Here is a 27,547-nt window from a genome sequence, read left to right as displayed (position 1 = left end):
TAGATGAATGGATAAAGAAGATGTGGTACATATACACAATGGAATATTATTCAGCCATAAGAAGAAAACAAATCCTATCATTTGCAACAACATGGGTGGAGCTAGAGGGTAATATGCTCAGTGAAATAAGCCATGTGGAGAAGGACAAGTATCAAATGATTTCACTCATCTGTGGAGTATAAGAACAAAGCACAAACTGAAGGAACAAAACAGCAGCAGAATCCAGAACCCAAGAATGGACTGACAGTTACCAAAGGGAAAGGGACTGGGGAGTATGGGTGGGAAGGAAGAAATGAGGGGGAAAAAGGGGCATTACAATTAGCACACATAATGTAGCGAGGGGACACGGGGAAGGCAGTACAACACAGAGAAGACAAGTAGTGATTCATATATAGCATCTTACTACACTGGTGGACAGTGACTGTAATGGGGTATGTGGTGGGGTCTTGATGATGGGGGGAGTCTAGTAACCATAATGTTGCTCATGTAATTGTATATTAATGATACCAAAATTACAAAAAAAAATTTTTTTTAAGTGCTCAGTAAATGTTAGCTTCCGCCTTTCTTCCTTCTCCTATTTGTGCCTCCTGACACAGTATTCTTTCCAAACACCATGCTGTTACTTTCAAATACTCTCTCACCAACTGTGTTAACAGATGGATGGCAAAGAACATGATTTTTTGGTGATTACCATGTGATACCAAGTGAAACCTCAGTGAAGTCCAGTTATATTATATAATTTTAAGTATAACAAACCTCCTCCCTTTTGTCCATATGGTCTATCACTTTATCAAAGTAGAAAATAAAACTGGTCTACCAACATTTGTTCTTCATAAAATTATGCTTAATGTTCCCCAATACCTTCTGTTCTTTTAGGTAACTGCCAAATGAGTTATTTGACTGGTTGCAGTTTTTGACCAGGTATTACTTAAAAATTGATCTCATCATTTCCAAAGTTATCTTTTTCCCCTTAAAAAAAAAGTATGCCTTTTTGGGTCATCACATACTTCTCCTATTCACCATAATGTCAAAAATAAAAGCTAATAGGTTCTTTTCTCTCACATTTGCATAGAAGGAATATCTAATATCAAATCATAAGCACTATTCATGTCAAATGTGGCCAAAGCAATTAGTATTTCTTGTCAACTGGGTGGCATTTTCTTATGAAAAGATAAAAATGGTAGGAGGTAGCATGGTGTCTTATGAAGCAAAACTGCTGAATAATCCTTTTTTTCGGGGATAGCAAGGATATCATGAAGCATATCCTCTTGGCTTCCACATATCATTTAAAATACTCCCATGTCTTAAAGTAGATGTTAAAAGCCAAAGGAACTTTTCAATCAAATGTTGACTTCTGAAATCCACCACTTCCCCAAAAAGCTAAAGGGCATAATGGGAGGCCACAATCAAAAAAGCACCACAGAGAAAAGTGGTACCATGTGCCTGGCAGAATGAAGGTTCACTGCCAATTTCCAACACTATGAATTCATTACCTTTTCAAAGCCAAAAATGAGGTTTGGACAGGAGCAGCTTTTCAAAGTAGCTTTTGCTGCGGTCTAGTAACTAATATAAATATGCTGAGGAGGTGGTGAAGTAGAGGCAATGTCTAGGAATAAAAATTTGACCTATCATTTGATTTGCTAAAAAATGCATTGAGCTGAAAACAAGATATTTTGCTTCATTTATTCAGTCTTTCCTGAGCTAACTTTATAAAAAGGAGAGGGGAATTATACTTTTGGTGAGTAAGTTTAGCCATCTATAAATGAAAATATTATTTGTTCTACTACTCTCATGAATCTGACAGGATAAATGAAATAACACCTGTTAAAACACTGTTAAAGAGTCAGAAGGGCCTGGAGATGCTTCTGGAAGGAATACCACGATGGCTGCCCAAGGGGAACCCCACATCCAGTTCATATTTGTATTGGTTGGTGATGGTGGTACTGGTGAAATGTCATCTGACAGCTGAATTTGAAAACTGGAAACATTATCCTGTAAAATCACTAAGATCTTTGTCATTATACACCAATAATATTTCAATATTATTGCAAAGAGTTTTCAGTTTGTTTTTTTTTCCTGAAATTTGACATTTATGTATTTTGATGTTTTTTGTTTTAATTTTGGTATCATTAATGTACAATTACATGAGCAACATTATAGTTACTAGACTCCCCCCTTTATCAAGTCCTCCCCACACATCCCATTACAGTCACTGTCCATCAGCATAGTAAGATGCTATAGAATCACTACTTGTCTTCTCTGTGTTGTACTGCCTTCCCCGTGTCCCCTCGCTACATTATGTGTGCTAATTGTAATGCCCCTTTTTCCCCCTCATTCCTTCCTTCCCACCCATACTCCCCAGTCCCTTTCCCTTTGGTAACTGTCAGTTCATTCTTGGGTTCTGGATTCTGCTGCTGTTTTGTTCCTTCAGTTTTTCTTTGTTCTTATACTCCACATATGAGTGAAATCATTTGATACTTGTCTTTCTCTGCCTGGCTTATTTCACTGAGCATATTACCCTCTAGCTCCTCCCATGTTGTTGCAAATGATAGGATTTGTTTTCTTCTTATGGCTGAATAATATTCCATTGTGTATATGTACCACATCTTCTTTATCCATTCATCTATTGATGGACACTTAGGTTGCTTCCATTTCTTGGCTATTGTAAATAGTGCTGCGATAAACATAGAGGTGCTTATGTCTTTTTCAAACTGGGCTCCTGCAATCTTAGGGTAAATTCCTACAAGTGGAATTCCTGGGTCAAACGGTATTTCTATTTTGAGTTTTTTGAGAGACCTCCATACTGCTTTCCACAATGGTTGAACTAGTTTACATTCCCACGAGCAGTGTAGGAGGGTTCCCCTTTCTCCACATCCTTGCCAACATTTGTTGTTGTTTGTCTTTTGGATGTTGGCCATCCTAACTGGTGTGAGGTGATGAGTTTTCAGTTTTAAATAAACAGGTTTATAAATAAGGTTCCCTTCCCATTATTGACACTCAAACTAAAATATTTTTTAAATTAATAAAAAAGAAAAACAACACTCATATTCTTATCCCATTAGATATCTCAACTTACTTCATCTCCCTTCAAAACTTCAGTGCCATCAAATTCACGGGTCTGATTTGTCTTCACTGACACCTCTCTCTCTAAGCTGGCTAATTTTTCCTTTGCTTCCTGAAGTTCCTCCGCTTTGGCTTCTTTTTTACGAGAGGTGATGGATGCCTAATTAAGCATTAAAAATATTAACAAAATAAGACATACAATCAACTTTCTTCATGTTGTGAAATTATCTATTTTTTACATTTTATCAAGCTCAATTTTTAATATCTGGCTACTCCTGACCAATACTCTTGCCCTACTGTCCGTGATCACCAGTTAAATATTTAGTGTAAGTATGCAATGTATACTGAATATCAACCTAAGAACATTCTGGAAGACAAAAGTTCTGAAAATATAGGACATATCAGTAGAGAAACAAAAATGCAATTATAATAAAAATATAACATTGTCAAGTAATACTTAAATACTAATAATGAAAATACATTCTAGGTAGGTAAACAGAAGATAACACTAAGTCTATTGTTTTTCTGCATGGTGGGTATCCTTTCACTGGAAGAAAACAAAAATGCTTTATTCTCAAAACTACAATACAGATCATCTTATCTTACATAAATTTATTTTTGAAATGAAATATGATAGCATTTATTATATTGGGGCATTCTATTAATTAAAATGCAGGTTCAAAATCAAACATCTGACTCAGCAGAATTATGCTAATGTTAACACAAGTGAATACTAGTTACCAACTCTTAAGGGATTTCCTTAAATGAACCATGGCTGTGCTAGTTTAAGAAAAACATTGGTTAAACTGTCTTCTTAAGTGAAATAATACTTTCACTTAATATTTTCATCAAACAAATTTGAAAGAAAGGGAAAATTGTTAGTGCAAACCGTTTAAAAATTCTACTGTTCTACCTGTTTAAAAAATGAAAAGATAGGTGATGAAGGAATGTTTCTCTCTATAGAATTATTCCAGCCAAAAAAAGAGAGAAGGAATGATAAGAGTACCAGAACTGTGTAGGAATTGATGGTATATTTCCTTAACATAATATAAGCCTTGGTTCAAACTAGGGTCTTACTTAAAAGGGAAACAGAAGGGTATCTCCCATTAAAATCTAGAATAAGATAAAAATGCCCACTACTTTCAATACAACTTAATATTGTGTTGAAGGTATCTGCTCATAACATTAGATAAGAAAAAGCAACTAGAAGCATAGAATTTGAAAGGAAAAATTACAATTTTCATGCTATATGATTATGTACCTAAAAAAAAAAAAGAATCCCTGTGATAATTATAGTAAACAAAACAACAGCTTTCATAGATTAACAAATCAGTCAGAAGACATAAGGAAATAAAAGCTCTGTATTAGAACAGCAAGAAATAAAAATATTTTTGAGAGAACTATTATGAGGAAAACTATTAAACACTCTTGAAAGACAAAGAAATGAACTAGAGCAAATGAAAAGACATACCATGTTTTTAGGAAGACACTATCACAAAGAAGTAAATTCTGAGGTAATCGTAAATACAAAGCAACCCAAATAATTCTAAAAATTGTACTTTTTTTCCTAGAATTAGACAAAAGTTGATAATGAAGCTTATTTGGAAGAATATATAGACAAGAATTGTAAAGAAAATGCTGTAGAGGTGAAGCAATTGGGGATGAAGGCTACTTTTATTAGATATTAGAACTTGATTATAAAACTTCGATAGATAAAAGTTAGTAAGAGTACATGAATAGACAGACCAATAGAACAAGACAAAATCTAGAAATAAATCAAACAGCATTTTAAAATTTAAAATAAAACAAACGGTAAAAGAAAGCATTACCCTTTGATGTAGATTTCACTTCTGGGAACACATCCATTTTGGAAAAATGAACTTTTCACTAACCTGTACTGGGACAACTGGATAACTGGATAGCCACATACAGTAAATACCATACACCATAAAAAATCCTAAATTGATCAAAGATTTAAATATAAAAATTAAATCACATTAGTCCAAAAAAGATAATTTGAATAAATTTCTCTGTAACTTCAAGGGGGAAAAATGTTCCTAACTATGACTTAAAATCTGAAATAAGAAGATAAATTATTGGGGGTGGAGCCAAGATGGCAGCATGAGTAGAGCAGCGGAAATCTCCTTCCAAAACCACATATATTTCTGAAAATATAACAAAGACAACTCTTCCTAGAATAGAGACCAGAGGACTCAGGAAAACATACAGACCACATCCACACCTGCGAGAACCCAGTGCCTTGCGAAGGGGGTAAGATACAAGCCCCAGCCCAGCGGGACCCGAGCACTCCTCACCCCAGCTCCTTGCGGGAGGGGGAGTCAGAGCGGGGAGGGAGAGGGAGCCCAGGACTGCTAAACACCCAGCCCCAGCCATCCGGACCAGAGCGCAGACACAGTGCATGCGTGGGGTCCTGGATACTAGAGAAACAGGACAGCAAGACCTGTGAGCGGGTCCCTGAGGCCGGTGCCCAGGAACAAAGAAAAGCGAGCAGCTTTTTTTTTTTTTAATTATTAATTTAAATTTATTTTTTTTTTGCGAGTGCTTTTTGGAAGTCTTAAAGGGACAGGGACCCCAAAACCAGACGGAAGCATCCTGGGACACTTAGTCCAGCAGCAGGGAATCTGGGGATCTCTGGGCACTCTAACCCCCTAGGCAGCAGGGAGCACGGAGACCCCTCACGGAGATAAATAGCCTCCCGGCCGCTCCCCCTCCAACACGGCTCCACCATATCGGAGCAGGAGCCCAAGGCAAGCCACGCCCACAGCAACCACAAAGATAAACTGCATAGCAGCCGGGCAGGAATAAGAAGCCCTGTCTGCGCGCAGCTGCCCAACACAAACCACTAGAGGTCGCTGTTCTCCCAGGAGAGGAAGGCCACAAACCAACAAGAAGGAAAGTTCTTCCAGCCGTCACTCGTGCCAGCTCTGCAAACTATCTCTATGACCATGAAAAGGCAAAATTACAGGCAGACAAAGATCAGAGTCAACACCCTAGAAGGAGACAGACCTAACCAGTCTTCCTGAAAAAGAATTCAAAATAAAAATCATTAACATGCTGACGGAGATACAGAGAAATATACAAGAGCTAAGGGATGAAGTCCGGAGGGAGATTACAGATGCCGGGAAAGAGATTACAGAAGTGAAACAAACTCTGAAAGGATTTATGAGCAGAATGGATAAGATGAAAGAGGCCATTGATGGAATAGAAACCAGAGAACAGAAACGCATAGAAGCTGACATAGAGAGAGATAAAAGGATCTCCAGGAATGAAACAATATTAAGAGAACTGTGTGACCAATCCAAATGGAACAATATCTGCATTATAGGGGTACTAGAAGAAGAAGAGAGAGAAAAAGGGATAGAAAGTGTCTTTGAAGAAATAATTGCTGAAAACTTCCCCAAACTGGGGGAGGAAATAATCAAACAGATCATGGAAATAGACAGAACTTCCAACAGAAAGGACCCAAGGAGGACAACACCAAGACACATAATAATTAAAATGGCAAAGATCAAGGACAAGGAAAGAGTTTTAAAGCAGCTAGAGAGAAAAAGGTCACCTATAAAGGAAAACCCATCAGGCTATCATCAGACTTCTCGACAGAAACCTTACAGGCCAGAAGAGAATGGCATGATATATTTAATGCAATGAAACAGAAGGGCCTTGAACCAAGGATACTGTATACAGCACGATCATCATTTAAATATGATGGAGGGATTAAACAATTCCCAGACAAGCAAAAGTTGAGGGAATTTGCCTCCCACAAACCACCTCTACAGGGTATTTTAGAGGGACTGTTCTAGACGGGAGCACTCCTAAAACTAAACAGATGTCACCAGAGAAAATAAAATCACAGCAAAGAAAGCAGACAAACCAAATACTAACTAAAGGCAAAAAAATAAAATCAACTACCCACTAAAAGCAGTTAAAGGAAACACGAAAGAGCACAGAATAAAACAACCAACATATAAAGAATAGAGGAGGAGGAATAAGAAGGGAGGGAAGAAAAGAATCTCCAGATAGTGTATATAACAGCTCAATAAGCGAGCTAAGTTAGGCAGTAAGATACTAAAGAGGCTAACCTTGAACCTTTGGTAACCACGAATCTAAACCTGCAATGGCAATAAGTACATATCTTTCAATAGTCACCCTAAATGTAAATGGACTGAATGCACCAATCAAAAGACACAGAGTAATAGAATGGATAAAAAAGCAAGACCCATCTATATGCTGCTTACAAGAAACCTCAAACCCAAAGACATGCACAGACTAAAAGTCAAGGGATGGAAAAACATATTTCAGGCAAACAACAGAGAGAAGAAAGCAGGGGTTGCAGTACTAATATCAGACAAAATAGACTTCAAAAAAAAGAAAGTAACAAGAGATAAAGAAGGACATTACATAATGATAAAGGGCTCAGTCCAACAAGAGGATATAACCATTATAAATATATATGCACCCAACACAGGAGCACCAGCATATGTGAAACAAATACTAACAGAACTAAAGGGGGAAATAGATTGCAATGCATTCATTTTAGGAGACTTCAACATGCCACTCACCCCAAAGGATAGATCCACAGCACAGAAAATAAGTAAGGACATGGAGGCACTGAAGAACACAGTAGAACAGATGGACCTAATAGACATCTATAGAACTCTACATCAAAAAGCAAAAGGATATACATTCTTCTCAAGTGCACATGGAACATTTTCCAGAACACACCACATACTAACTCACAAAAAGAGCCTCAGTAAATTTCAAAATATTTGAAATTCTACCAACCAACTTTTCAGACCACAAAGGTATAAAACTAGAAATAAGTTCTACAAGGAAAACAAAAAGGCTCACAAACACATGGAGGCTTAACAACATCCTCCTAAACAATCAATGGATCAACGAACAAATTAAAATAGAGATCAAGGAATATATGTAAACAAATGACAATAACAACACAAAGCCCCAACTTCTGTGGGACGCAGCGAAAGCAGTCTTAAGAAGAAAGTATATAGCGATCCAGGCACACATGAAGAAGGATGAACAATCCCAAATGAATAGTCTAACATCACAATTATCAAAACTGGAAAAAGAAGAACAAATGAGGCCTAAAGTCTACAGAAGGAGGGACATAATAAAGATCAGAGAAGAAATAAATAAAATTGAGAAGAATAAAACAATAGCAAAAATCAATGAATGAAACCAAGAGCTGGTTCTTTGAGAAAATAAACAAAATATGTAAGCCTCCAGCCAAACTTATTAGGAGAAAAAGAGAATCAACACAAATCAACAGAATCAGAAATGAGAATGGAAAAATCACGACAGACTCCACAGAAATACAAAGAATTATTAAAGACTACTATGAAAACCTATATGCCAACAAGCTGGAAAACCTAGAAGAAATGGACAACTTCCTAAAAAATACAACCTTCCAAGACTGACCAAGGAAGAAACACAAAAGTTAAACAAACCAATTATGAGCAAAGAAATTGAAACGGTAATGAAAAAACTACCCAAGAACAAAACCCCCGGGCGGATGGATTTACATCAGAATTTTATCAGACATACAGAGAAGACATAATACCCATTCTCCTTAAAGTTTTCCAAAAAATAGAAGAGGAGGGAATACTCCCAAACTCATTCTATGAGGCCAACATCACCCTAATACCAAAACCAGGCAAAGACCCCACCAAAAAAGAAAATTACAGACCAATATCCCTGATGAATGTAGATGCAAAAATATTCAATAAAATATTAGCAAACCAAATTCAAAAACATATCAAAAGGATCATACACCATGACCAAGTGGGATTCATCCCAGGGATGCAAGGATGGTACAACATTCGAAAATCCATCAACATCATCCACCACATCAACAAAAAGAAAGACAAAAACTACATGATCATCTCCACAGATGCTGAAAAAGCATTTGACAAAATTCAACATCCATTCATGATAAAAACTCTCAGCAAAATGGGTATAGAGGCAAGTACCTCAACATAATAAAGGCCATATATGATAAACCCACAGCCAGCATTATACTGAACAGCGAGAAGCTGAAAGCATTTCCTCTGAGATCGGGAACAAGACAGGGATGCCCACTCTCCCCACTGTTATTTAACATAGTACTGGAGGTCCTAGCCACGGCAATCAGACAAAACAAAGAAATACAAGGAATCCAGATTGGTAAAGAAGAAGTTAAACTGTCACTATTTGCAGATGACATGATATTGTACATATTGTACTGCTGCAACATCTACAGGAGAAAAGATGGGCTGTGAACAGCACTGAGGTTCAGGGACCTTGTTTGTCAGTCAAATTCTTGGGGGTCAACTGGTTGGGTAAGATTGAAGTTATACCAGAATCAGTCATAGATAAAGTCCAGGCCTTTCCTATCCCTACAACTGTGGCATTGTTACAGGAGTTTGGGGGTCTTCTAGGCTACTGGAGAGTGTTCATCCTGCACTTGGCACAAATTTTGAAGCCCTTATACAATTTAGTGCAAAAGGGCACCAGGTGGGATTGGAATGAAACATATGCATCTGTCTTTACTACAGCAAAAGGTTGGACTGGAATGAGACATGAGCATCTGCCTTTACTACAGCAAAATGGGCAGTTAAAGCTGTGTAGGCCTTGAGTGTGACAGACCCATCTAAGGCCCTGTGAGCTAGATGTTCCTGTGACTGAAGATGGTTATGGCTGGGGCCTCTGGCAGCAGCTTGAATGAATTCGCTTACTTATTAGATTCTGGCTGCACCTCTGGAAAGGAGCAGAGGTAGTGTACACCTTAAAAAAAAATTGACTGCCATGTATCATGCCTTGCTGGCTACAGAACCCATCACTGGAATGGCCCTGATAAAAGTAATAGCCACCTATCCCATTGCAGGGTGGGTAAGAGACTGGACCCAAAAGCCATGGAGTGGTGTGGCAAATATACTATATTTGTATACCTATTTATACACCTATGCTGCCAAGTGGGGTGCATACATACAGCAGCACAGCATCCTCTCTACTAGCCCCTTGACTGAAGAACTCCAACACTTATTGGGCCCTGCAAAAAATACTAGTGAAAGGCAGAAAAATTTACTTTAGAACCATTAGTAATAGAACCCTTATTGCGAGGGAAGAGCCCCTATACCTGAAGATGCATTATACACAGATGGCTCCAGCCATGGGCAGCCCCTAAAATGGAGGGCTGTAGTTCTCCATCCTAAGACTGAGACAATATGGATGGAAGATGGTGAGGGGAAAAGCAGTCAATGGGCAGAGTTATGGGCTTGTGTGGCTTGTGATTAGCCAGGAGCCCTCCCCAATAGTTGTCTGCACTGACACCTGGGCCATCTACTGAGGCTTTACTCTGTGGTACCATGCCAACCTGGTTGGTCACTGACCCCTTCTGGGGCAAAATCTGTGGCAAGACTTATGGGTCTGTGGTCAGACTAAAACAGTTACAGTATATCACGTGGCAGATCATTTGCTGTTGGCATCCCCAGGAAATGATGAAGCACATGAATTGGCCCAGGTATGCTGGCCAGAAGGAAAGCCTGCCTCTGATGTGGCCCAATGATCATCGTTTGTTGCATGCAGGGCAAAAGACAATGTGGGCTGTAGCCCATGGTGAGGCTTGCCTTTGACCTTTGAAGAAGTCAGCAGAGCCCAGCAGGAGTGTATCATATGCTCTAAAAGGGACTTACACCGAAATCCACAGCAACATGGGACAAAAGCTAAGGAGCCAATACCCCTCATCAGGTGGCAGATAGACTATATAGGGCCTCTACCCATGTCAGAAGGGTACCAATATGCCATGACTTGTGTAGACACAGCTACTGGACTTCTGTTTGCTTTTCCTATATGTTGTGCAGTCCAACAGATGACCAGAAGAGGCCTGGAGCATCTCTTTGCAGCCTATGGCTGACCACAGGCAATTGAGAGTGATCAAGGCACTTGAACTTGTACTGGACATGCACTATAAGAAGGGTGCAACACAGTGTGGAACACACAGCGGCTTAAGGAGCTGGGAGCTGGGTAGTTGCAGATCAACTCCATCACCATTAAGAGTGCTCCAGGGAACATGGATTTCCTGAAACTTCTGGCTTGCTGTACAGGTGGCAAAGCTGGCTTCAGAGAAAGCCTTCAGGCATAAAAATGTAGGTGCTGGTAGCTAGTGGCTGGACTAGTGTGCAGCCCAGTTGGTAAGGGTGAGGGAATATGGGTGGGGCACTGTGATGGGCTGAACTGTGCCCCCACCTAAAATCCCTATGTTTAACTCCTAACCCCCAGGACCTCAGCATGTGACTGTATTTGGAGATAGAGCCTTTAAAGATGTAACTAAGGTAAAATGAGGTCTTATGGGATGGATCTACTTCAACATGACTGGTGTCCTTACAAGAAGTGATTAGGACAGACACGCATAGGGGGAAGCCCATGTAGGAGTTCAGGGAGGAGAAGATGGCCATCTACAGGCCAAGGAGAGAGGCTCCCCAAACCAAACCAGATGATACCTTGATCTCAGATTTCCAGCCTCCAGAACTATGTGAAAAAACACTTCTGTTCGTGAGCCCCCCTGGTCTCTGGTATTTGGTTGTAGCAGCCCAAGCTGACTGATGCACATGGTGAGCTTGAGAGCAGTTCAAAGCTGTTTGCATCCCCCTTTCCCATCAGCACAGTGCAGGCACATGGTAGGTGCTCAATAAGTCATTTTTTATACATAACAAAGAAAAAAAAAGAAGAAGGGTGTAACAGTTATGAATCAACTGGAAGTTTCAGGTGCCATACAATCCTACTGCGGCAGGCATGATAGAGAGGCGTTTGCTAAAATCTGGACTGAAGTCAGACACCAATAGTCTATGGGGATGGTCAGTCCACTTATGGACAGTGCTATGGTGTTTTAACGAGAAACCCCGAAAGGGAACATTGAGCCTCATAGACATGCTAATGCATATTGCTGCCTCCCCTATACAACTGCAAATACAAACCAAGGAGAAATCATTGAAGCCAAGATTTGGCCGCCAGAATAATAACTTGCTGCCAGCACCAACTGCACTAAACCCTCGAGACTCCATTGAGTGGACATGGCCTTGGACATTTTGACACATGGACCAGTGATGGCTGGCCTTTCCTGGCACCTTGGGGAAAAGTTCTGGAAGCCGGCCTCCTGGGTATTTCTGGAGTAACAGTAGAGTGGCCCCCAAAGATCACAGGAGTATATAATAAATGGCCAGTAGGTAGGAGCATCTTACTGGGGAGTTTTGTTTGATCATTATGGCCAGTGCATACACCTCCAGTAGCACTATACATAGACCCCTCAGTAACCCCTGCAGGAAGAGGGGTGAAGGTATGGTATACTAGACCTGGACAGGACCCCCTTCCTGCCACAGTAATATCACAGGACCACTCTCTTGCATACATCCTACCTGATGGACAAGATTTGCCTATGTTGGTGTGATTAAAACATGTGTCTTATTGCTCTTAAGGTCTTTGTGGATTGGGCACACATCCTAGCAAAAGACTGCTACTCACTGGGGTTCATGGAGCTCCCTATCAGTACCACTACTAAGTGTGAGTCATGAACTCATCTGAGTAGAACTGGTTTTGAATATAGCTAGAATAACCTCCTCAGGCTTAAGGATTATTATAATTTTGTTACCTGTATCAAAATTTTGTTGTATCATAATTTTTGGTATTATCTGTATGTTGTTGTTATTCTCTGTTGCTGTTGTGGAATCTGATTACAATGCTCCAGTTTTCTCGCACAGAGACCTTTGAGGAAGACTGAGAATATGTAGAGTGTGAGGTGAGAGTCCTGGAGGGGTGCAGTGTGGGAAAGATTGAAGTTTCTATGGCCAGGATCCTCACCTGAACCTAAACAACTTTATGATGTAATTGGCCTGCTGCTAGGCTACTGCTTCCATACCTGTAGGCAGTAAGCTATTATTGACTGAGTCACTATACAAAGAGCTCTGCCCAGTGCTCTGGGTGGAGGCAGAGACGAAGGAGGATCACAGACCTGCAGATTGTTGGATGCAGACATAATTAATTCTAGTGCTTGACCTATCACTGGGAGAACAAACCTGGATAATAAACTCTTTTACCCCAAGAACATTCCATTGTCATTCTTTGGCCTCACTGAATCCATAGTGAACTTGTCCAGGGCTGGAACTCATTGGCAAGACATAAATATTGATGAGAGAAATCAGGACATTCATAAACTGTTGGTAGAACCATAAAATGTGACAGCTGCTTTGGAAAGCAGTCTGGCATTTCCTCAAAATGCTAAATACAGAATTAACACATGAATCAGCAATTTTACTCCTGGGAACACACTTAAGAGAAATGACAACATATTTCTACATAAAATCTTGTACAAGAATGTTCACAGAAGCATTATTCTTAATAGCCAAAAAGTAGGAATAACCCAAATACCATCAACTCATGAATGTATAAAAAAATGTGATATATCCAAACAAAGGAATATTATTCAGTTATAAAAAGGAATGAAGTACTGATACATGCTACAACATGGATGGACTTGAAAACAGCATGCTAAGTGAAAAAAGTTATTCACAAGGGACTACCTATGGTATGATTCCATTTATATAGAATGTCCATGACAGGCAAATCTATAAAGACGGTTTGGTCTCTGGTAGCTGCCTGGGGCTAGGGTTTTGGAGGTGGCAAGGGAAGTGACTGCTAATGGAGTCAGGGTTTCTTTCTGGAGTGATAAAAATGTTCTAAAATTGATTGTGGTGATGGTTGTGCAACTCTGTGAATGTACCATTGAACTGTACTTTAAATGGGTGAATACTATGTGGTATGTGAGTTGTATCTCAATAAAGATATAAAAAAAAGAAATAAAGATTATTTTACTATTCACTAGCATATATTGTTAAGAATTAAAAAAGCAGAGAATGAAAGTGTGATAATGTTCTTTCTGTACAAAGGGAGATACATGAAAATATATATATTACTTTTTAATGTAAGAAATTATAAAATTAAAAAAACAATTACTAGGGTGGATAGCACAGGAGATGTTAGAAACACTCTTGAATATTTCTTGTTTTTCAGATTTGATTTAGAATCATGTAAATATTATAATTATAAAACAAATTAATCCCCAAAAAGTAATCCCTAAAAACTGAAATGAACATATACATGTGTATGTAACATATGTAGTTTAATTTGTGATATTATCATGCAGATGAATTATTATTCTAAGTGACTTTATTTTAGTTTATTTTTAAATTATTATTTTTTTATTGAGGTACATACAAAATACACAAATCTTAGTATACAGCTCAAGAGTTTTGGCTTGTGTATGTACTCATGTAGCCATCACCTGGATCAAGATATCAAACATTCTCACTAATTTTTTTTCCCCTTCATCTATTTCACTCATCCCCATTTCCCCCTTTCCTACGGCAACCAACAGTCTGTTTTCTGTGTCTATGAGTGCATTTCTGCTTTGTTTGTTTTGGTTTTTAAATTCCACATATAAGTGAAATCATATGGTATATTCTAGGTGACTTCAAAAGAGTAAGAGTAATTTGGCTGTATTTCCCTACTGGGATCCTAAGGACAAACCAAACTAAAAACCATTTTCAGCAGTAATCATATTTTTGGTGGTAGTATTGGTACTTTTATTTTGAAACTGTTGTGTGTAAAGTGTGGATTACAGAAAATGATGAATTACACTGGTGCTAATAGAATAAAGCAAGTAATGAATTAAATTATGTTGGTGTCACCGAGAACCAAAATTTTCAGTGTGGGATAAGGAGAAAGATGTGAGATTGATGAGGTTAAGTAAAAACCCAGTAGTCCTTCAAAAAGGGATTCTGTGGCATCTTACTACACTGATGACAGTGACTGCAATGGGGTATGTCAGGGAACTTGATAATAAGGGTGAATGCAATAACCCGATTGTTTTTCTTGTGAAGCCTTCATAAGAGTGTATATCAATGATACCTTAATAAAATTGAAAAGAAAAGACAAAAAAAAAAACAGTAGTCCTCAATCTGAACTAGAATTAGGACTAACTCATGGTGCATGTCAGGACAAAGAAAAACTAATTCCTAGCTTTGTCCACTGAAAAGACCTTAAAACAATGGCTACCCCAGCAGCAATGAGAAGTCCTAATACCCAAATAGTGGTCTCAAAGTATCATTTCCTGCTAAAATATTAAGATTCAGAGAAAAGTCTAACTTCAGGTCTAGGGTAGGAAACGTAAAAGATGAGCCTGGAGATATCTTAATCATACCAGAAAGCAAGAGCATTATCAAAGACAAATAGAATCTTAAAAGGACTTGGAAGTTAACTTGAAAAGCCAAAATTGGGACAATTTAAGCATTATTAAGGAAAATGCTTGAAACTTATCAAATATGATTATATCTATGATTCATAATAACATTAGATTAACAAGCAACCAAGAAAAAAAAACTAATCCTAATTGATCACTTTTACTGCTGGAGGATGAAAATGAGTTGGGAGGAAAACAATTAATTTTGAAAACTGATAAAGATAATAATCAAGCATGTACCCTACCTTTCCTACAGGGATATATAGCTTAGGATAACCAAATGGTTGATGAAAGGACATTTCTCTTTATAGAAGTAGTACAGCTAATAAATGAAGGAATCATAGTATTAACATTTTGTAAACCCTCATGAAATTAATGGATAGGCAATGATAATCAATGGCTGCCAACATCATAAAAAAGGAAACAGCCAGACACAATTCCTCCAAATGAAAGTACATAATGCCATCTAGAAAGTAGTCTTCCCCCAAAATTATCAAACCAGAATCTGTTCAGATTTCTAGTTCTAATATATGGGAAATCCAGGAAACAGAGGAACATGTTAAAAGGACACTACAGGGTCATAATCAGTAAAATACAAACTATGGAAAATGCTACAGAATAAATAAATAAGTTTTTTCAATAAACAAATTGCAATAAAACTATTAAATAAATAAATAAGCAAAAAAGAGAACCTATAGATTAAAAGAGACTTAAGCATACTAACCAAATGTAATGTACGCATCTGGTACGGATCCTAATTAAAACAAAGCAACTAAAAGGGAAAGAGAGAGAGAAACAAAGAAAGGAAAGGAAATAGAGGAGAGAAGAGAAGTAAGGGAGGGAGGGAAGAAGGAAGGAAAGGAAACCATCAAGGAAATCTGAACATTGACTGGATATTTGCCAATATTTGGGATTAGATTTTTCAAATATGTTATATTATTATTAGGCTTTTTCAAAACCTTTTAGAGATATATTCTGAAGTATTTATAGGTGAAATCATATGAAGTCTAAGCTTTGCCTCAAAAGAATCCAGTTGAAGCTGGGGGTAGAGATGAAACAAGAATGGCCACAATTGCTCTAGCTTTGGGACACATGAGGGTTTACTGAACTATTTTCTCTACCTTTGCAAATGGTTGAAATGTTCCATTATAAAAAGGGTTTAAAAAATTCTAGTATCCATGAATAATGCTTTGTTATGTAGGTCAGCATTTTCTGAAGTTATAGAATGCTCTTTACACTAAACTCCTCCTACCTGGTTCTTTTCAGACAATCCAAGGCTTTCATTTGAATCTTTTGTCTAGAAATACATAACAACTTATATACACTCAATCTAATAGCTGTGGATAGAATGATAATGCCTTAGCACTAAAATATAATTTATTCTACACTTGTAAGCTAACTTTAAAGCTGAAAAAGCATACTGCTTTCAGTTCATTAAAGATTATATTTTTATTTATATCACTAAAGGTAAACTTTCATTTTAAAAAAATCAAATTTCACATTCACACATATAAACACAAATAGTTCTATCACCACAGTTGGCACTTACAAAGGGAACTAAGCATTACCAGGCATACTGAATTTCAAACTTGAACAGACGTCTTCTGTGGCTTTCCCAAAAATTCTTTGTTATAATCTGGAGATTAGCAATGACAGGGAACATTTATTCTTTATTTCCATCTCACTTTAACACTATCAATAACATAGCCTGTGGTATTTATGAAGATGTTCATGAATAAGATGACAGATCTAAATATGTGAGCCAAAAGAATGGTCTTACCTGCTGCCTATATAGTGAGAGTTTGCCTTTAATTGGCTCATTTCTCATCATTTTCTTTTCAATCAGCTGATTGATTTGTGTGTTTATTTCACTTATCTAAAAGAGTATGAAAGTAAAAAAAGTTAAAACGCTCCCTATGATTATACAAACTAAGAGACATCTGGCCAAACCAAGCTTTGATTTTACAGTTCTTATCATCAATGATTTGACTGAAGGAACAGTTCCACTTTAAGTGGGTTATGACTGCTTTTAGAAACAATTTACATTTCATGGGTCATGAAATATATTTACACAATTTGATTACTTATATGGATTTAATCATCCATGTCTAAATTATCAATTATCCTAAAGAATTCTACCTGAAATATTTGTAAGTTATTATCAAAAAGATTTCTAAAGATCTGAAGTTATCCCTTCACCTAGGTTGTGACTTTCAATTTGCTGCAAGTGATAAGAACAAATCCAGACTAACATTCCTAGGGATTTAGTACAAGGAATTCATGAACTCAGCTGTGAGCTGACATGGATGACATCTAAAACCCTTCCTGTTCTAATGATCTGTGATTCTGTGATAGCTGTCATTTATCCTACTCGTTAATCTAAGCCTTTCTCAAATATAAATAAACTAAATAAAGCCAACAGAAGCACACAGGCCTCAACAAATAAAAAAGTCACATGGCTTTCAGTATATCTATCCTTTGAAAAGGCTAGAGTTTTCCTGTTAATTTTATGACATTAAATTTGATCCAAATCTCACTTGGATACCTAATTTCTGTAAGTAATTAAAAGAATAAAATGGTCAGAATGATATATTTAATAGTTAATCACATATTAAGCACATTAATCACATATTAAGCACATTAAAAGAGGATTAAGTCAAACCCTTTTAATCAACCTTCATGATATTTAATTATGTTTTAAAAATGTACATGTACATCTGATTTAGTGTTTTATTTCTAGAGAACAAAAATGTTATGATATCAGGTTTCAATGAGAATTACAAGAAAGCTTAGTAAATCTAAAACAGTCACAATAATAAAAAATTACCTTTAAATATAAAATTGCTGTAACATTATTTTAGAAATAAGAATTAATGATACATAAAATATTTGAAAATTTATAAGCTAAATGATATGACTACATAAACCTATGAATCAACCATATGCATTAATTTATATATCCAAGTTACTTATTTTCCTAATCATTTGATTAAGTTTTTATAAGATCATGTGGATTAAGTAACAGCATTAAATGTTATAATTCCTTAAAAAGAAGAACTCCTCTTAAGAGCCATAACTCTTAGCACAGGTTAAGTCAAAAGTCAAGAGTAGGGCATCATAGAACATAGTTCACATAATTTTCACAGGACTGGGAATGAGATAAAATTGGGGGCTATAAAAAGAAGATAATTGTCACTTACTTTAGATTCAAGTTCAAGAAGATCAGAATGGCCCATAGCAAAATCTGAAACCACTTTTTGTAAAAAATGCAATTCTTTTTTCTTGTTTTCTAATTCTTTGGGAAATTTTTCAGTTACCATATATGAATTAAACTTTATCTCCTCCTCTAGCCTCTTCATTAAACCTTTAAGATAAAATAAATGAATATTCAGCCCAAGAGAATAGGTATAAAGATACTTTGTACACTTTAAAATACAAGACCTGGTAGTAAGGCATATCTGTTGAAAGCATTCTGTTTAATTATCTAGTATAATAAGATATTAACCATTAAAATATTTTGATATTTAACTAGAATGATAATGAAGGACAATTTACATAGAATAATAATTATAGAAAAAGAAATATTATGGTCTTTCTAAATTACCACCTAATTCTTTTATGCTTCACAATATGCAAAAATAACATTTGCAGAGCCATATTTTCAGGTCATATTGTACCTTCTAAATATTTAAGAAATCCATGAACCAAAAGACAACACAAATGAGATCTACGCAGTTCTTCTACAAGCAGTCATTTATTCTTTTGCTTTTGCAATACTGCTGATGCAATTTTATTTCTATTCTAATACTTCATAAATGGTAATACAGTATAATTTATCAGCCTCAAATCAGTACAGACATTACTAAATGTACAGATTAAAATCCAAAAAAGAAAAATTATCTTTTTCATAAATGTTTTTGGTTTTCCTGTTTGGTAGTTTTGATTTTATTAAGTATTAGCTTGCAGTTAAGTGGAAATTCAAATTATATTTTTAAGATTTAATAGTTTTCTTATTTGGAGAAAATACACACACACGCAGATTTTTAGTGAATAATGGTTTTGTTATAAATTCCCAGACTAGAGAGCTTTAAAAAGTTTATTTCACATTTTTCCATTACACATTTACAAATACTGGCTTGACTTTTTAAAACACTGAATTTCCGGTTTAAGTAATCTACGTACGTAGATTGCATAATAAATCTGGCCCAAAGCCTTAAAATTATTTTTAGTTTTGTTGTGCTAACCATATATTAACATGTAAAAATTTATTAATGGCAACTTCACAAGTTTTCCATTCATCCCTACAATTTTCCTCCCTTTTTAGAAACTGGGGGAAAGGGAGGGAAGAGAAAGTGTTTCATGAATCACACTGTACTTAGGCAGTCACGCCTATGTGGTTTCTAATTAAATCTACATTCTGGCTTCTTTGGCTATAAAATGACTAGTTTCTCCATCCTTAAGTTCTTAAAAATATTGCATGTAATCAGAGATATAACTTAATTATTATGTTCCCTATTAAAAAAAAGTTTCTAATTCTAGAAAATACAAACTAATCTAAAGGAAAGAAAACAGATCATTGGTTTTCTGGGGATTGGAAGAGGGCAGAGAGAGGCAGGCGATATTACAAAGGGGCACAAGGAAATGTTTGGAGGTGATGGGTATCGTGATTAAGGTTGATGGCCAATTTCACCACTTTCTACATGTGTGAAAATTTATGAAGTGTATACTTTAAATATGTGAAGTTTATTATATGCCCATTTTACTTCAATAAAAGTGTTTTTTTAAAAAACATGAAAACAGACTTTCATCACATAAGATTTTCTCTAAAAATTTTAACTTAGACTTGAGAAGGAGTGGTGTTTTTTTAAAATTGTCTTTTGAAATCCTGATGAAATTAAATACAAGGTCATTAAAATCTCAGCAAACTTTTTGATTAATAATCCTCTGAAAACATCTCACTGATCTTACTATAATTTAATGAAGTTTCTTTTATATAATAAATCTCACAAATGTGTAGAATATAAAGATGAGTCAACTTCCATGAATGTTTTATAATATGGCTATTACTTTGAAAAAATACAAATTACACTAAAAATACTTTTTATGTTAATAGAAACTTTTTTGTAAGCCACTTTTTGTTACTAAAAATTTAGATAGACCTATTAATCAAAATAGCTGGAACAATGAAAAGTTTGTTTAATCTACTCATTTCCTAGGCTGCTGAATACAACTCGTAAAGACTCTGTTTCTCAGAAAGATGTTGTCAAAGCAAGAAACTTCTTAACTTCCTGCTCCTCACTCTCTGTCCACCCACAAAAAACACATATTTTGGTACTGGCACAAGAACCGACCTATAGACCAGTGGAACAGAATAGAGAGTCCAGATATTAACCCAAACATATATGGTCAATTGATACACAATAAAGGAGCCATGGACATACAATGGGGAAATGACAGCCTTTTCAACAGCTGGTGTTGGCAAAACTGGACAGCTACATGTAAGAGAATGAGACTGCATTACTGTCTAACTCCATACACAAAAGTAAACTTGAAATGGATCAAACACCTAAATGTAAGTCATGAAACTGTAAAACTCTTAGAAGAAAACACAAGCAAAACTCCCTTGAATATAAACATGAGCAACTTTTTCATGAAAATACCTCCCCAGGCAAGGGCAGCAAAAGCAAAAATGAACAAGTGGGACTATATCAAACTAGTATGCTTCTGCACAGCAAAGGACACCAGCAGTAGAACAAAAGGCATCCTACAGTATGGGAGACTATATTCATAAATGACATATCTGATAAGGGGCTGACATCCAAAATATATAAAGAGCTCACATACCTCAACAAACAAAAAGCAAATAATCCAATTAAAAATAGGCAGAGGATCTGAACAGACAGTTCTCCAAAGAAATTCAGATGGCCAACAGGCACATGAAAAGATGCTCCACATCGCTAATCATCAGAGAAATGCAAATTAAAACTATAATGAGATACTACTTTATGCCAGTTAGGATGGCCAAAATCCAAAAGACAAACAACAACAAATGTAGGCAAGGATGTGGAGAAAGGGGAACCCACTTACACTGCTGGTGGGAATGTAAATTAGTTCAACTATTGTGGAAAGCAGTATGGAGGTTCCTCAAAAAACTCAAACTAGAAATACCATTTGACCCAGGAATTCCACTTCTAGAAACTTACCTGAAGAATTCAGGAGCCCAGTTTGAAAAAGACATATGCACCCCTATGTTTATCACAGTACTATTTACAACAGCCAAGAAATGGAAGCAACCTAGGTGTCCATCAGTAGATGAATGGATAAAGAAGATGTGGTACATATACACAATGGAATATTATTCAGCCATAAGAAGAAAACAAATCCTACCATTTGCAACAACATGGATGGAGCTAGAGGGTATTATGCTCAGTGAAATAAGCCAGGTAGAGAAAGACAAGTACCAAATGATTTCACTCATCTGTGGAGTATAAGAACAAAGCACAAACTGAAGGAACAAAATAGCAGCAGACTCACAGAACCCAAGAAGTGACTAACAATTACCAAAGGGAAAGGGACTAGGGAGGGTGGGTGGGAATGGAGGGATAAGGGGAGTAAGGGGCATTATGATTAGCACACGTAACATAGGGTGGGGCATGGGGGAGGCAGTATAGTACAGAGAAGGCAAGTAGTGACTCTATAGCATGTTACTACACTAATGAACAGTGACTGTAATGGGGTATGTGGTGGGGACTTGATAATGAGGGGAATCTAGTAACCAAAATGTTGCTCATGTGATTGTATGATATCAAAATTTAAAAATATTTAGTTAAGAAGAAAAAAAAGACATATTTTGCACACACAATATTTTACTTTTATATTCAGCCTTTTTTTTCTTACTTGATAACCGTCTTATCTGTGGAAAAGATAATTTTCTTCCTATCCAGGATTAAGGTCTCTACTCTCACCTCTCAACTACTTAACAATTACTGAATGTCTGCTATGTGTAACAGGGCCTGGAAATAGAAAGACCAATTATGACTTGGTGACTAACTTGGAGTTTAGTTGAGTCAGAGATGCCAATAATTAACATACATTGCTGTAGAGCATTCAATGCAATGCGTGGAGCACACAGGAGAGGTTTGTTACCAGTTCTCACTTTTTGCTTCTGAATCTTCAAATCTCCATTTGTCTGACTAACTCTTTGCTCCAGCATATGAACATCACTATGCTACTGCCCTCTCTCAGTTGAGGCACAGCACTATCTCATACATTCCGACACTCTCTCTCTTGGCATCTTTTTAGAAACAAGAGTCAGAAGAAACTTACCCTTTTATTTCCAATTCATCTATCATCTGCCCACTATATTTATGTTCTTTCAGGTCACTCAGCCTTGGCACAGAATGTCTTACACCCCCTCACCTTCTCAACTTTAACTTAACTCAGTGGCCACCACATCCAGAAAGCCACTTGATTCTGTTAAGGTTCAGTGTTTTACCTCTTTGTTTCTACAGAACCCTATGGTAAGCTCCATCAGCATACTCATCATGCCTCATTTTAATTGACCACTGCTTGTCATACCTCTTAGATTGTGAGCTCTTTAATAGAAATATGTTTGCTTACTGTTCCTAGACTTAGCTTAGTGCCCAAGATCTAGCAGATGTTCAATAAATATTGAATCAATGGGCAATGGGGTATGTGGTGGGGAGTTGTCAATGGGGGGAATCTAGTAACTACAATATTGCCCATGTGATTTTATATTAATGATACCAAAATAAATAAATAAATAAATAAATAAACCTAAAAAATTGAATTAATGGACTATTGGTTTAAGAAGATTATTTCTATCATTATTTAACAATGTACCTGATGCTAAAAAAGCATTTGACAAAATTCAACATCCATTCATGGTAAAGACTCTCAACAAAATGGGTTTAGAGAGAATGGAGCTCAACATAATAAAGGTCATATATGACAAACCCACAGCTAACATCACACTCAATGGTGAAAAGCTGACAGCTTTTCCTCTAAGATCAGGAACAAGAAAAGATGTCCACTCCAACTACTTTTTTTTTTAGGTATTATATGATGATTTTTTTTGGTATTATTAATCTATAATTACATGAAGAACATTATGTTTACTAGGCTCCCCGCTTCACCAAGTCCCCCCCCATGTACCCCTTTCACAGTCACTGTCCATCAGTGTAGTAAGATGCTGTAAAATCACTACTTGTCTTCTCTGTGTTGTATAACCCGCCCCGTACCCCCACCCCCACATTATACATGCTAATTGTAATACCCCCTTTCTTTATCATGCCCTTATCCCTCCCTTCCCACCCATCCTCCCTAGTCCCTTTCCCTTTGGTAACTGTTAGTCCATTCATGGGTTCTGTGATTCTGCTGCTGTTTTGTTCCTTCAGTTTTTCTTTGCTCTTATACTCCACATATGAGGGAAATCATTTGGTACTTGTCTTTCTCTACCTGGCTTACTTCCCTGAACATATCTAGCTCCATCCATTTTGTTGCGAATGGTAGGATTTGTTTTCTTCTTATGGCTGAATAATATTCCATTGTGTATATGTACCACATCTTCTTTATCCATTCATCTACTGATGGACACTTAGGTTGCTTCCATTTCTTGGCTATTGTAAATAGTGCAGCGATAAAAATAGGGGTACATCTGTCTTTTTCAAATTGGGCTGCTGCATTCTTAGGCTAAATTCCTTGAAGTGGAATTCCTGGGTCAAATGGTATTTCTATTTTAAGCATTTTGAGGAACCTCCATACTGCTTTCCACAATAGTAGAACTAATTTACATTTCCACCAACAGTGTAGGAGGGTTCCCCTTTCTCCACATCCTTGCCAACATTTGTTGTTGTTTGTCTTTTGGATGGTGGAGATCCTTACTGGTGTGAGGTGATATCTCATTGTGGTTTTAGTTTGCATTTCTCTGATGACAAGCGATGTGGAGCATCTTTTCATGTGTCTGTTGGCCATCTGAATTTCTTCTTTAGAGAACTGTCTATTCAGCTCCTCTGCCCATTTTTTGATTAGCTTATTTGCTTTTTGTTTGTTGAGCCATGTGAGCTCTTTATATATTTTGGATGTCAATCCTTTATCGGATCTGTCATTTATGAATATGTTCTCCCATACTATAGGGTACCTTTTTGTTCTATTGATGGTATCCTTTGCTGTACAAAAGCTTTTTAGTTTGATATAGTCCCACTTGTTCATTTTTGCCTTTGTTTCCCTTGCCCAGGGAGATATGTTTATGAAGAAGTCACTCATGTTTATGTTCATGAGAATTTTGCCTATGTTTTTTTCTAAGAGTTTTATGGTTTATGACTTACATTCAGGTCTTTGGTCCATTTTGAATTTACTTTTGTTTATGGGGTTAGACAGTGATCCAGTTTCGTTTTCTTACATGTAGCTGTCCAGTTTTGCCAGCACCATCTGTTGATGAGACTGTCATTTCCCCATTGTATGTCCATGGCTCCTTTATCAAATATTAATTGACCATATATGTTTGGGTTAATGTCTGGAGTCTCTAATCTGTTCCACTGGTCTGTGGGTCTGTTCTTGTGCCAGTACCAAATTGTCTGGATTACTATGGCTTTATAGAAGAGCTTGAAGTTGGGGAGTGAGATCCCCCCTACTTTATTCTTCTTTCTCAGGATTGCTTTGGCTATTCAGGGTCTTTGGTGTTTCCATATGAATTTTTGAACTATTTGTTCGAGTTTGTTGAAGAATGTTGCTGGTAATTGGATAAGGATTGCATCAAATCTGTATATTGCTTTGGGCAGGATGGCCATTTTGACGATATTAATTCTTCCTGGCCAGGAGCATGGGATGAGTTTCCATTTGTTAGCGTCCCCTTTAATTTCTCTTAAGAGTATCTTTTAGTTTTTAGGGTATAGGTCTTTCACTTCTTTGGTTAGGTTTATTCCTAGGTATTTTATTCTTTTTGATGCTATTGTGAATGTAATTGTTTTCCTGATTTCTCTTTCTATTAGTTCATTGTTAGTGTATAGGAAAGCCACAGATTTCTGTGTGTTAATTTTGTATCCTGCAACTTTGCTGAATTCTGATATTAGTTCTAGTAGTTTTGCAGTGGAGTCTTTAGGGTTTTTTATGTACAATATCATGTTATCTGCAAATAGTGATCCACTCCAACTACTTTTATTTGACATAGTACTGTAAGTCCTAGCCACAGCAATCAGGCAAGATAAAGAGATAAAAAGCATCCAAATTGGTAAGGAAGAAGTTAAACTGTCACTATTTGCAGATAACATGATGCTATATATAGAAAACCCTAGAAACTCCACCAAAAAACTATTAGAATAACTGTATTCAGCATAGTTGCAGGATACAAAATTAATACACAGAAATCTGTTGCAATATTATATAGTAGCAATGAACTAGCAGAAAGAGAAATCAGGAAAATAATTTCATTTACAATTGCATCAAGAAGAATAAAACACCTAGAAATAAACCTAACCAAGAAGGTGAAAGAACCATAGTCTGAAAACTATAAGACACTGATAAGAGGACTTAAAGAACATACAAATAAATGGAAATCTACCCCATGTTCATGGATAGGAAGAATTAATATTGTCAAAATGGCCATCCTGCCCAAAGCAATTTACAGATTTAATACAATCTCTATCAAAATACCAATGGCATTTTTCAATGAACTAGAAAAAATAATCCCAAAATTCATATGGACCCACATAGACCCCAAGTAGCCAAAGCAATACTGAGAAAGAAGAACAAAGCTGGTAGTGCTATGCTCCCTGACTCCAAGCTATACTACAAAGCTACAGTAATCAAAACAGTACAGTACAGTACTGGCACAAGAATAGATAGAACAAGGGAACAGAATAGAGAGCTCAGATACAAACCCACACATATATGGTCAATTAATATACAATAAAGGAGCCATGAATATACAGTGGGGAAAAGACAGCCTCTTCAACAACTGGTATTGAGAAAACTGGACAGCTACATGCAAGAGAATGAAACTGGATTATTGTCTAATTCCACACACAAAAGTAAACTCAAAATGGATTAAAGACCTAACTGTAAGACATGAAGTCATAAAATTCATAGAAGAAAACATAGGCAAAAATCTTCTTGAACATAAGCATGAGCAATTTGGGAGGGGACACATCTCTTTGGGCAAGGGAAACAAAAAATGAACAAGTGGGACTACATCACACTAAAAAGCTTCTGTATAGCAAAGGACACCTTCAACAGAACAAAGAGGCAAACTACAGTATAGGAGAATATATTCATAAACAATTTATCTGATAAGGGGTTAACATCCAATATATATAAAAAATTAATAGGATTTAACACAAAAAATAATAATAATAACCTGACTAAAAAATGGGCACAGGTCTTGAATAGACATTTCTCTGAAGAAGAAATACAGATGACCAACAGGCATATGAAAAAATGTTCCACATTGCTAGTTATCAGGGAAATTCAAATCAAAATCACAATGAGATATCACCTCATACCAGTTAAAATGGCCACCATACAAAAGACAAGAAATAACAAGTGTTGGCAAGGATGTGGGAAAAAGGGAACGCTTCTACACTGCTGGTGGGAATGTAAATTGGTGCAGCCACTCTGGAAAGCAGCATGGGGGTGTCTCAAAAAACTAAAAATAGAAATACCATACAATCCAGTAATTTCACTGCTAAGAATTTACCTGAAGAAAACAAAATCGCTGATTTGAAAAGACAGATGTCCCCCTCTGTTTATTGCTGCATTATTTCCAATAGCCAAGATATGAAAGCAACCAAAATGCCTATCAATAGATGAATGGATAAAGAAGATGTATGTAGTACATATATACAATGGGATATTACGCAGCCATGAAAAAGAAAGAAATCCTATCATTTGTGACAACATGGATGGACCTATATGGTATTATGCTAAGTGAAATAAGCCAGGAGGAGAAAATCAAATACCAGATGATTTCACTTATTTGTGGAATCTAAAAACAAAACAAAACAAAATGATCAAAATAGTGATATATTCACAGACACTGAGAAGTGACTGGTGGTTACCATGGGGGAGGGGTTGGGGTAGATGGGTGAGGAGGATAAAGGGGCAAAAAGATTCTCAATCATAATAATGTAAGTTGGTCATAGGGATGGTAGTACAGCATGG

At 36.6% G+C, this 27,547-nt stretch overlaps 1 protein-coding gene across 21 annotated transcripts in view; it reads right to left on the bottom strand.

The window, feature by feature from the left end:
* The window catches only part of IFT81 (intraflagellar transport 81), a 252,692-nt gene that overhangs the window by 113,660 nt on the left and 111,485 nt on the right, over positions 1 to 27,547 (bottom strand). For 20 of the 21 annotated variants that reach the window (XM_073222918.1, XM_073222915.1, XM_073222920.1 and 17 more), the window contains 3 exons: positions 18,571 to 18,734; positions 17,151 to 17,246; positions 3,077 to 3,223 (listed from right to left, as the gene is read on the bottom strand). In XM_073222918.1, the coding sequence (XP_073079019.1) occupies positions 3,077 to 3,223; positions 17,151 to 17,246; positions 18,571 to 18,734 (407 nt within the window). The remainder of the gene's footprint in view (positions 1 to 3,076; positions 3,224 to 17,150; positions 17,247 to 18,570; positions 18,735 to 27,547) is intronic. The other variant, XM_073222927.1, reaches the window with a different exon arrangement.

Source organism: Manis javanica, chromosome 15 (genome assembly GCF_040802235.1).
Source record: "Manis javanica isolate MJ-LG chromosome 15, MJ_LKY, whole genome shotgun sequence".
In the NCBI taxonomy this organism is placed as follows: Eukaryota; Metazoa; Chordata; class Mammalia; order Pholidota; family Manidae; genus Manis; species Manis javanica.
This window is presented reverse-complemented; position numbering and strand designations above follow the sequence as displayed.